Consider the following 12,196-nt stretch of genomic DNA (forward strand, 5'->3'; position numbering starts at 1 on the left):
AATAAAACATTAAAGATTACCAAATGTGATCATTTATTTAGAGGTCCCAGCGTGGTGACTCACACAAAATTAGCATTTTATTCATCTCAAATCACCTTCCCTTTGCACAGAAAATGTTTCATTTCAGCAATATCTATAAAAATCTTTCCTTCCTGGTTTACCTACTTTGTTAGCGCCAGTGGACCCTGCTGAATAGAACGCCGCCTTCTCCCGGCGATTTCCCATTCTCGTTCTAGAATCAAATACTGGGCTGGGCACTCTGGCACTAATGCTAATGAAAGAGTAACCCCGATGGCTCTGCACTCAATGGCCCCAGTTTGCTCGGCTGAGAAACTAGAAAATGCAGAGAAGGACGATGATGAAGCTTTCCTGTTGCCTCCTTCAGCTCCCCACCCAGATGCTCAATGCTATGGTGATCCTGCGCTAGGATTCACTCATTTAATCAATTTTTTAAAAATACCCAACGAGCTCCTATTTGTCTAAGGCCTGGATGCCCTAGGGGGGCATTTGGAGACCGGCCCACATTCCTTCGTGAACAGAAAGGGAAACTCTGGTGATTGACGGCGAGAGCATTGCTAATTAAAAGGCAATGAATGCGTATTAAGCAAATCCATTAAAACCCACTCCTGTGATACTTTCAAAGACATCATAGAAGCCACAGGCTTCCCCCTCCAATGCTGAGGTTTCACGCAGCAGCGGTACAGACAGGAAGATGCTTTCCAGCTGGGAAATCGGGGAGCTGGTGCAGGGCCCTGCCTGCTTTGTTTACAGCTGTGGTTTTCCGACTTGGTGCTCAAGGGACATTTGGTAAGGTGTATAGACATTTCCGGTTGTCACAAGGGAGGGGGGATGGGAGGCTGCCGTCGTTCAGCCAGTGGAGGCCAAGGGATGCTGTTCCACATCCTACGACGCGCGAGACAGCCTCACCTGCGACAAAGGCTCATGTGGCTTGAAACGTCCACAGCGCCACAGCCGAGAACCTTGATGTCCAACCGTGGCAACATGAGCCCAAGGCTCTGCCTTCCAGTAGCGGTTAATCAGCTCACCCAAAGCCAGGCAGACAGAAGTGGCCCAGCTAGGGTTTAAAGCTACATTTGCCCGACTTGGAGCCTGCCACCTCTGGCAAAAGTCTCGTCTTCACGAGGCCGGCTATGAACACAGTGACTGTTCTCATTCACCCCACTGAAGCAAGGCCTGCCTCCCCCGTCTCCCCGACAGCCTGCTGAAGGCAAGGCCACCTCGTCTGTCACTTCTGGCCAGGCCCACTCCATGTATTTTCATGGTTCTCCCAAGAACTCTGCTGCGTGTGGACCCCAGAAGCTGTCCTTTGAAAAGTCGGTGAGTGTGGACAGGGCCTGAACTGATGGGCAAGAGGGCGCTTGGGAGGATCAGGGGAGGCTGGCTGAAATGACTAGGGTCTGGCTTTTCCTGAAGACTACTGAGCTGTCCTTGCCCCTGAATCCACCTCTCTAAAAGGGCCTGGAGGGCAGGGAATGTGTTCCCTCAAACACGTTTTGTTTGCGGGTGTTTCCCCCTTACCTGATCGCAGAGGTTTCCAATCAAGCCTTCCAAATCCTGCTTCTCATGAAGGGCTATCTGCTTCTCTTCGTATTCTTGTTCCAGCTGCATTTCCAGCTGGCGGAGCTGTGGACACAAAGGGCGGATACACACATGGGATAAATGAGCTCCATCCAGACCAAGCTCACGAGGCAGGGACCCCCACCCGGAGGAGGGGAGGAATGTGAAGTGCACGGCCGCCGTCCGCCTCCACAAAGGCTGCCCTGGCCATCAGGAGGGCGCGTCCCTGTCAGAGAACCCAGGAGCCTAGAAGCTTGGGAGCCTGACAGTTACGGGACGAGCTGGCCGCTTATGGGAAACCCCCTGCCACTTGATGTGAAGCCCCTACCCCCAGTTCCCTGCCCACTCCTTAACAGGTGCTTCCTCCTATGCCATGCCCTTGCTCGAATGTTTGCAGATCTCGGCATTCGGACTTTTAAGGCCTCTGTACAACATTATGTCTGATGTGTTGAAATGTATCCACCTTCTTTATCAAATAGGCTGGGAATCCGTTCTTGTAAAAAGAAGTCTGGACTACAAGTTCGTGTCTCTCCAAACTTCCTATGTTGAAATCCTAACGCCCTGGTGCAGTACTCGTTGAAGACGTGGCCTTTGGGAGATAATTAGGTTTAGACCAAGGTCATGAAGGCAGAGCCCCCATGCTGGGATTAGTGCCCTTTATAAGGAAAGACAGAAGAGGGGTGCCTGGCTGGCTCAGTCGGTTAAGCGTCTGACTTCGGCTCAGGTCATGATCTCACAGCTCGCGAGTTCGAGCCCCGAGTCGGCTCTCTGCTGTCAGCTCAGAGCCCACTTTGGATCCTCTGTCCCCCTCTCACTGTCCCTCCCCCACTAGTGCATGCGTGCTCTCTCTCAAAAGTAAATACATAAACATTAAAAAAATAAGAAGAGACAGCAGAGAGCCTGCTTCCTCTTCCTCCACCGCGTGAGGACACAGCAAGACCGTCGTCCCATTGTCCGAAAACCCGGAAGAGGGTCCTCCCCCGACGCCCAATCTGCTGGCACCTTGATCTTGGACTTCCCAACCTCCAGAACCGTGACAAGTAAATCTTGTTGTCAGCCCACGGTCTACGGTATTCTGTTACAGTAGTCCAAATGGACTAAGACATCTGGCTGCAAGCAACTCATTCAATTTACAGTTGGCCCTGACTTCTCTAATCCCCCCGCAAAGGCAGGTGCTCCCCGCCGAAGTGAATACCCCACGGCAACCGCTTTGCACACCTTTCCTACCAGCCTCTCTCCTACATGTCTCACCCTTCCCTTCGTCCTTCCTTTCCATGCTATCAGTGACCCTACCTCACAGCTGGGTAAACTGAGTCAGAGAGAAGTTGTGAGGCACATGCTCCTAAGTCAGTTGCTGCTGAGAGCAGTTAGTGTTCTGTCTTCTGGCCCCAGCTTTTCTGCCACCCCAGACAGCCATCAGCTTTCCCACGTGGGTCGCTAAAACGATTGATTTCCTGCCACGGTGAGAGACACAGAGCAGGCCCTAGACGTGAAGTCCATGTGAGTGCCTGTCATAAGGATAAAAACACCTTTCTCTGACCTCACCCTCTCCCTTCATAAATCTATCCATGGAAAAGCCTCAGGAGGGTCTGGGTCACATCTCCGTCTCACTGGGGCCCTGGGTCAGGGCACCCGTGATGCTTTGCGACACTTTTAGAATGCGCCAGAAATTGTGCAACCTTCACCTGAGGGCACGTGGGAAGGGACTGAGGGTTTCCACCTCCTGACCCACGGAGGGGAAAAAGCACTGATTGATGGTCACTTATGTAGAAAGCAAGTTCATTTCAGAACTTTCTTTTAACAGTGAGAGAAACAAGGCACTCTGTTTGTGTCTGCTGGTAGAGGGAAGACAGGCAAAGCTAAAACTCATTTTGAGAAATTCATATTTGAAAAACACACAAAAGAGGGGCGCCAGGGTGGCTCAGTCTGTTGGGCCTCCAACTTTGGCTCAGGTCATGATCTCGCAACCCGTGGGTTCGAGCTCCTGCATCAGGCTGTGTGGTCACAGCTCAGAGCCTGGAGCCTGTTTCTGATTCCGTGTCTCTCTCTGCCCCTCCCCTACCTGTGCTCTGTATCTCTCTCTCTCTCTCTCAAGAATAAATAAGCATTAAATTTTTTTAAATTTTAATAAAAAATAAAGAAAAAAGAAAAATACACAAAATAATAAGAACTATATATCAAGCAAGGCCAAGTTTCCTGGGGTGTGCTCTGTAGGATGCTTCCCCTTGGCGTTCACAAGTGTGATGGGTATGTAGGTGGAGGACGGAAGAAAGTCCACTCCAGAATCACTGAGTGTATCATTTCTTCAGTGCAAGACTTATCAGAGCCTTTGGCAAGTTCGTGTGCAGGAAGCTCTAATGGAGGCAGCAGCATTGCCCAAGGCTACCTTCTATCAATGCTTCCTAAAATGGCCTTCCAAGGTCCAAATGTTTGCAAAAGAAAAAAAAAATTCAAATCTAGTATTTTGGTTAAGAGACTGGGCTTTGGCATGAGACAGGTCCTAGCTTGGCTACTTCCCGGCTGGGTAACTTTGGGCAATGCTACTTCACCTTTGTGAACTCTGGTTTTCTCATCTGCAAACCAGGACAATCGATGTTACAGAGCCCTTCAGAGGGGCAAAGAAGTGGGGCATAAAGAACCCAGCCTGGCGTGTGGCACCCACTGGGTGTTCAAAGACTCCCATCCGTTTCTCCCAGATATGTGGATCATGGAAAAGGAGGAAAAACTGGTCCCTCAATGCAAACCCCCAGCACTTTCCAGTTTGCAGGGTACTTCTCATTCTTTTCTCTCTTCTTCATAAGAGCACAGGAAGGTAGAACATTTTCTATCGTTGCTCCGATTTTACAGATGAGAAAACTGAGTCTCAGGGAGGTTATGGGACATCGAGGTCCGGAGGAGTCCAAAATCATTGGACTCTTTCCAGCCCTGGGGAGTTCGGGAAGGAATGCACTTGGCTCCTCGAGATGTGAACCCCCAGAGGGACTGAGCTTTCACGAGACCCACAAAAAACGTATTTGGAGACAAAGACAGGCAGCAGATACAGTAACATCACCCACTGGGGGTGAAGAATGGGCTCAGTTCTCAAACACCCCCCTGGAGTAAGGTCAGGGCACCACGGCGGTCAGATCCGCCCGAGGATGTGCTCAGCTAGCCTCCCGTCTCCTGCCAAAGCTCTGCCAATCACCGAGGCGCCCTTCAGCCCTGCCCAGGGTGATGCTCTTAGCTGTGAGCTCTGTGGGATGCCAAGTGCCCCCCCCCCTGCTTCTCTTGGATGGATTAATCACACAGTGACGCTTCCTAGCAAGGTTACAGGGTTTCTCCGATGCCCCACACTTGGTAGTTGATGACGTTGGGACTTGACCCAAGCCTCCATGACTCCGAGGAAAGCAGCGACATTGGCTTTCTTGTGCGTCTTATAAACTGGCCTTGAGTGACCAGCGCCGGATACAGAGCAAGGAGTCAAGGAATAGCGTGGATTTTAGTGGTAGTTGAAGCTTTTAAATCACTTTCCTAAGACGGCACAGTTGTTAAGGTGGAAAAGCAAAGATCCGGACAAAGAGTCTGCAAATTCCAACACCCAGACCCTCAAGCCCTACAGTCTGGAGGTCTCCGTAGACAGACCGCCCTGGGAGCTAATAGCAGGAGTCAGTTTTAGGAAATGCTCCTCAGCCCTTTCTTGGAGAGTCAAATGTACACAAAGCCGTGAAAGATCTGCAAGGGTCCCGCAGCGAGAAAACCTATTAACTGAGCCATGCCCCACAGCTTTCCAGCCACTCCACTGAAAGGACTCCTCTTACATTCACGTCAGTCAATGCATCTGTAAGGGTGTATATCTCAGCACTGGTTATAATAACAGAAGATCTGAAAATCCTGAATGCCCAGCCACAGGAGGCTTGTTGAACAAATTACAGCACGTGCCTAACGTGGACTGCTTTGAAGCTCTTAACTATGTACATCAGACCGGTATTTACTGACATGGAAAGAGGAAAGAGGCCAAGGACAAAATGCCGAGTGAAAGGCTTCAAGAAAGCACGGCCCCAGTCGGGTGAAACGGTATCTCAACAAATATGTTATGTGTGTGTGTCGCATGACAGAGAGATACGAACTGGCTTGTAAAATAGTGGTAATGATAGTTTCTGGATGGTAAGATTTGAAGGGTTTATTGCTTTCTTATCCACTGTTTGAAAGGTCTGCAGGAGCTCGGATGACGCGTTAGGAAATTGTCTGCAAAGGAGACAGCCAGAAAAGACTGGTCCCCTTCTTGAAACATGGAAGGCCTTCCCCAAGGCCTAAGCCACATGGAACTGTGGGCTTTGGGCAGAAATCTGGGGGTGATTATGCTTGACAGTTCCAGAGGCTTCTGGAAGCTCCAGAACCATATTTAAGGGAGGTACTTCTGCTCTAGCAGCCTTGACAGCTAAGGTCTTAGGTGGATACAAAAAGTCGGTCCCCAGGCTCTGGAGTGCACCCCCCCCCCACTCTAAGGAAAATGGCACCCAAGACTGGACCTGCCAGGGCCCAAGGGGCACTTACCCGCTTCTGGCAGGACTGGCGGACATCTTCCAGCTCCTCCTCCTGGTCCTCACGGTCCTTCTGGTGCATCTGTTTCATCCGCTCGATCTCCAGCTCAAACCGCTGGCGGAGCTGGGGACAGCAAGGACAGCACATGAGGGTGACCCACACCAACCATGTCATCTGTGGTACTCCAGCTGCATTCTTCCTTTCTGGGATGCAGGGGTCAGAGTCCAGTAGCCCCCACACAGGTCCCCAGGGAGGTCAGAAATGGTAGATAAATAGCCCACATGCCACCTCTATCCCCTCCTGTGGTCACTACAAACATCATTAATCTGTCAGGCTACTTTCTGCTGAGTTTAGATGGAAGAATGCTTCAGAATCCTTCTCGACAATTGTTTAAGTTTATTTACTTATTTTGAGAGAAAGAGAGAGAAAGCACAAGCAGGGGAAGGGCAGAGAGAGACAGAGACAGAGAATCCGGAGCAGATTCTGCACCGTCGGCCCAGAGCCTTGCACGGGGCTCGATCCCACACACCGTGAGGTCATGATCTGAGCTGAAATCAAGCGTCAGATGCTTAACCGACTGAGCCACCTAAGAACCCGCTTCTCAACACTTTTAAGATGAGGCAGATGTCATAAAAAAATTTTAAACAGTGGGGGGCACCTGGGTGGCTCAGTCGGTTAGGTGTCTGACTTCGGCTCAAGTCATGATCTCAGGGTTCGGGAGTTCGAGCCCCCCACCCGGCTCTGTGCTGACAGCTCGGAGCCTGGAAGCTGCTTCGGATTCTGTGCCTTGCCCTCTTTCTGGCCCTCCCCCACTCATGCTCTGTCTCTCTCTCTCAAAAATAAAATAACATAAAAAAGTAAAAAAAAAAAAAAAATGAAGCATATGTGTCCTCTCTGGAGCAAAGCATCCGTGATGGTGTTTTGAATGAGTGGGTAGGTGGGTGGCTGGATGGTAAAACGAGTTTATTTATGAAGGTATGAAAGCCTCCAGGGGGAGATCACTTGCCCAGAATGTCACCTTGGACAATTCACTTTGCCTCTGATCACTCTTCTCTGCGGAAAACAATCACCTTAAAATGCATTATGAGAATTCAGTGAGATGGCCCGCGTAAAGCACCTAGTACATCGCCTGGCGCACGAATCTGACTTTCTCTTTTGAAAACAGAGAGAACTGCCCCCCTCCCTCCTGGAAGACATAACGAACAGCTGTGTCCCGCGAAGGAGGTGAGTCTTTTCAATAAGAGCCTCCAAAACTTGCTCGCAGCCGACAAAGAGCTGCAGCGCATGATGTCTAAGCTGTATGGTGCTGTCTAGAAGGTTCTAGAATTGGAAGCAACCGTCACGGGTTCCTGTTGCGGTTCGAGATTTTCCTTTTTTGATCTTTGATCCATGAGGGATTGACCCAAGCCCCTGCTTCTCAAATTCTGTGGTGTGTTAGAATTGAACAATACAATTTGTAAAAAAAAATTTGCATTTTTAGAGCTTCCCCCTTGACCTACCGCAGAATCTCCAGGGTCCAGGCTCCAAGAATCTATACTTTCCAGCTTTCTCTACTGTGGTGGTGAGGCAAAAGGATAGTGTACCACAGAGCCCTTATTACAGCTCCTGGCATAAAGTAAGCTTACATTAAATGTCAACCTCCTTCCTCGCCTCCTTTTAAAATGACAGGTTATGGGGAGATAATCCAAAACGAGGAGCTTAAGCAAGTAAATATAATATTTCCTTTTCTTTTTTTTTCCCCAACCTCTTGGACACTCCTGACATCTGCGATACCATTTATGTCAAGCCTATATGAGTGAACATAAAATTCCCCGGGGAAAGTGCTATATTGTAATCCATAAATATCTCCCGGATGTCTACAAGGGCACAACGCCGCGTGGGGTTCTGGGCAAAGCTAAAGACGGATGGAAGTGTTGAGTCAGCCTTGTCTCCTGTGTAGGTTGAGGGTGGCGAATTAGGAAAGTTGCATTAACTTTCGGGTCCCTGCGGTCACAGGAGCACATTTCCGCTGCTGAGCGCCGAGGGGTGCCGGTGACATCTTAAAGAACCGACACAATTTTCCAAAGTGCCCACTTTATTCCTGACGCTGGGTGGCTATGGGAGCTGCGCGATCTTCCATATCCCTTAAAAATCTACACAGACATCCCACCTCCTTCGTGTACCTCCATGGATTCCTCGCTGGAGCTGGGGAAAGCCAGAGGGTTGAAAAGCCTCCCGTTTCGGGGTACAGATGAGGAGACCGAAGTCTAGAGAAAACAGGGAGCTTGCCTAAGGTCATGTTGACTGAGCTGCCTTGAGGACCCCATGTGGATGCGACCATACTTCAGCCACAGACCTTTCCTGCCTCTAGGCTTTTGTACTGGCTGTTCCTCCTGCCCGGAACTCTCTCCGTGCCAACTTGCACTCACCCTTCCATAAATGTCACTTCCTCCAGGAAGTCTTCCCTGATTGTTCCTCCCCCACCCCACCCCAGCTCCCAAGACCAGATCGGCAAGTTAAACTTCCTCTTAACACTCAGCATGACTCCAAACTTCCAGAAGGCAGAGACCACATCTGTCTTGTTTACAGCTACATGGCATGATGCAAAGTAGGCGCTTGATAAATTCCTGCCGGCTGAGTGAGTGAAGGGACTCTGCTTCCTGAACTGCTTCGGACTCTGTCCCTCCATGCCCACCACAAGCCTGGGCTCCACGCCAAGGGAGTGAGGGTAAGTGAGAAGCAAGGGTAGGCGCCCCGGTGCTCCCTCTCCTCCTTGCCCCCCGAACCACCACTCCTGTTCCTCACTTACCCAGAGCTGCTCAGGGTTCATCTGCTTTACATATTCATGCTATACCTGGGGCGCCTGGGCAGCTCAGCGGCTAAGTGTCCAACTCTTGATTTCAGCTCGGGTCATGATCTCATAGTTCGTGAGTTCAAGCCCCGCATCGGGTTCTGTGCTGACAGCATGGAGCCTGCTTGGGATTCTCTCTCTCTCTCCCTCTCTCTCTGCCCCTCCCTCGCTCTCTCCCCCCCACCCACCGCATCAAAAATAAGTAAATAAACGTTTCAAAAAAGTATATATTCATGCTACCTAGTCACACTTTCTTGAAAAGGGGGTCCCCGACTTATAACCACTTTGAAATCACGGCAGCCTGAGAAATGCCCCAGGAGACATTGCTTCCCAGAGAAGCATCAGGAAACAGCTTTGCTTCCCCCATGAAAAGCTGGTTTGTTTCTACCTTGGGATAATAAAGAGCAGGCAGCTCACATTTCCTTTTTCTCTCTGGCCACCAGGAATTTTAGAGCAGGAACCATGAAGGCTGTAAGATCGTATGCTTTGTGGTTCTGTTTATGCATTCGCTGTCCCCCAAACTCCTTAGTGTCTGCTTTAGTGTGTGTTTCTCTGGCTTGGATTGCTTTATTTATAATGTTTCTGTTTTAGGGGTGCCCGGGTGGCTCAGTCGGTTGACCATCCGACTTCGGCTCAGGCCATGATCTTGGGGTTCATGGGTTCCAGCCCTGCCCTGGGCTCTGCACTGACAGCTCAGAGCCTGGAGCCTGATTCGGATTCTGTGTCTCCCCCTCTCTCTCTCCCTTCCCCCTGCTCATGCTCTGTCTCTCTCTCTCAAAAATAAATAAACATGAAAAATGTATATAATGTTTCTGTTTTATTATGCAGACATTCTATATGCTGCTTGAATCAATTCCTTTGTGGAATGGGGTGGGCATATCAACAGACAAGCCAACAAATAAAATCCTCATCTGATACCTCACAAAGGGTGCTGGAACTAGATAGAGTATTTGATATTTCTGCCTACTTCCCCTTAGTTATTTTGTGGTTCCCAAAGAGCTAGTGCTCCAATCTTCCTCGAGGCTGTGCACGTAACAGGTGTTCTGGGTGCGACGGAGTCATAGGGCACAGGCCCCAGTTCCCTGGCACCCTCTCTGTCTCTGAGCCTCAGCTTCCACATCTGTGAAGTGGGGATATACTGACATCTGACCATCTAAGGTTCTGGGGGAGATTCCTGAGATATGAGCCAAGGGCTGAGTCAGGTATACAGACGGCACTCAGTAAGCCTCAGATACCAGGCCAACAGCTATTTCTTGAGCACCAGCTAAGTACCTTGGCTCATTTTAGGCTCTGGGGAAGCCTGATCAGTAACATCAACAAAGCACCCTGCCTTCCTGAAACATTCTAATGGGGGAGAGCAGCATGGAGGAATTTTTTTTTTAAATACTATGGAAGAAGATGATAGATACTGTAAAGGAGAAGACAGCAGCTGAGGGCATGGGAAGTGGACGTGGGGTGGGGGTGGGGCTGCTTTCAAGAAGGTGATCAAGGCAAGCTTCTCTGAGGTGACCTTGACGCTTTGCAGGATGGGAGGAGTGGGCTACATCATGGAGGACCCGAATGCCGAACCTGGAGGTTGAGAGAGTCTCGGGGGTAATCGGGAGCCATAGAAGAATGAGGAGCAGCTGAGTGAGGTGAGGCGTTGGTGTTGCCTTCCAACAACCCCCTACCGCACAGGAGCCAGCATGGGACAGGGCATCGGCCTGGGACAGGGCTTTCCTACCTGCTCCAGCTGCTTGATGGTGTTTTCTTGCTGACTCTGGATTTTCTCATGCTCCAGGGCGCTGGATTCCAGATTCCAGAGCCTCTCCTTCAAGCCAGCGACACAGTTTTCTCCCAGAGAGGACAACCCCAAGAGCTCCCGCTTATGGGCCTGCAATGTCTCCACCTCCTGCTTCAGCTGCGAGGTTTCCTGCTCTTTTTGCTGGAGACCAAAGGGGCAGAGATCTAGAGTCATGTGACCACATGCCCCATCCACCAGGGAACCGCCTGACATCCCTACCTTGGCCTGGCAGCCCCAGCAGGCCGCCCCCCCTCCCCCGTGGGACACCAAGGGCTGCTCCCTGGGACAGCTTACACAGCACGGGTGGAGGCCTTTTGGGGGAGCAGTTACCACCCCCCCAGAGTTGGGCCTCAAAGCACATAAAGGGAGCGTTTGTCCATTTGTAAGCTGGGTATCTGCCGAGGCTGGGATGCAGACATTGGGGCAGAGAGGCAAGGTGTCCAGAAATGACTCGTTCAGGTTAGAAAGTCAGCTCCGAGGCCAAAGAACTTTGGGCTAGATCAAGAGGGAGCTGAATTCCAGGCTGAGAGCTCTTTTAGGGGTAGCAGGGAGCCACAGAAGGGTGAGGAACAAATGAGTAAGGTGCCTGTGTTGTACTTTAATAAAACCCCTCTGTGCTGGAAGCCTGCATCGTGCCCCTGGGTGGGGTGACAACGACCTCCTTCCTTGCCCAGTCTCTCCCACCTGCCAGGTGGGCACCTTGAGAGTGCTAGGGAGATCTCATTATCAATATCCCAACTCCTTTTTGTTGTGTTAGGGCACCCTGGGATCCATGACCCCAGCTGGCGGGCAGACCGGCATACCCCCCCAGAGTTCTCTCCCCGTCACTATTTACTGCAGGTGCATGGCAGGGAATGGCGGGGGCAGGGGAGGTTCCCGGAAGCCAGCAACTAAGAGCCAAGATGGCTCCATGTGCCCCCCCAACTCCACCCCATCCCTTACCTTCAACCGCTGCTGAAGCTGGCCTAGTTCCCATCGGACACTGGTGTTCTCCTGGGTCACTTTCTCTCGAAGACCCTTCTCAAACACAGACTCACCCAGGGCTTGGGCCAGCTGCATGTCAAACCTGTTCAAGCAGAGCAGATGTCATGGCACTGGGGCGGAGGACGAGGAGGGCTGGAGAGAGGCGGTTAGCTTGCTGAGAACCGTGAGGCCGAGAGAGGGGGCCCCAGACAACGGGAGGTTTTGCTCCGTGCTTTTGCGTAAGGTTGCGGACGTGCGGTTGAAATTTGCAACGCCAGAGAGCAACTTTTAGGGTTTACGTGGAGTTTCGGCAAAAGTAATGGAGACTTACATAAAACACAACATGCATAAGTAAAAATAATAGAATAAAAGTATATACAGATAAGGGAAAAGAATTAAAAAAAAACTTACAGAGCGATAGAAAAATTGCACCTATCTGGTTTGCCCATATATGCCAGGAAATGGTTAAATCTACAAGACCTAGGTTGCGGGGCGGGGGGGGGGGGGGTCTCGCACTCATT

At 50.7% G+C, this 12,196-nt stretch overlaps 1 protein-coding gene across 3 annotated transcripts in view; it reads right to left on the minus strand.

Annotated features, from left to right (window-relative positions):
• Nucleotides 1-12,196, minus strand: part of MYO18B (myosin XVIIIB) — a 258,324-nt gene that overhangs the window by 107,010 nt on the left and 139,118 nt on the right. For all 3 annotated transcript variants that reach the window (XM_053902225.1, XM_053902226.1, XM_053902227.1), the window contains 4 exons: nucleotides 11,655-11,778; nucleotides 10,653-10,853; nucleotides 6,112-6,222; nucleotides 1,540-1,644 (listed from right to left, as the gene is read on the minus strand). In XM_053902225.1, the coding sequence (XP_053758200.1) occupies nucleotides 1,540-1,644; nucleotides 6,112-6,222; nucleotides 10,653-10,853; nucleotides 11,655-11,778 (541 nt within the window). The remainder of the gene's footprint in view (nucleotides 1-1,539; nucleotides 1,645-6,111; nucleotides 6,223-10,652; nucleotides 10,854-11,654; nucleotides 11,779-12,196) is intronic.

This window comes from Panthera pardus, unplaced genomic scaffold, assembly GCF_024362965.1.
Source record: "Panthera pardus isolate Hobbes unplaced genomic scaffold, ASM2436296v1 HiC_scaffold_15, whole genome shotgun sequence".
NCBI lineage: Eukaryota > Metazoa > Chordata > Mammalia > Carnivora > Felidae > Panthera > Panthera pardus.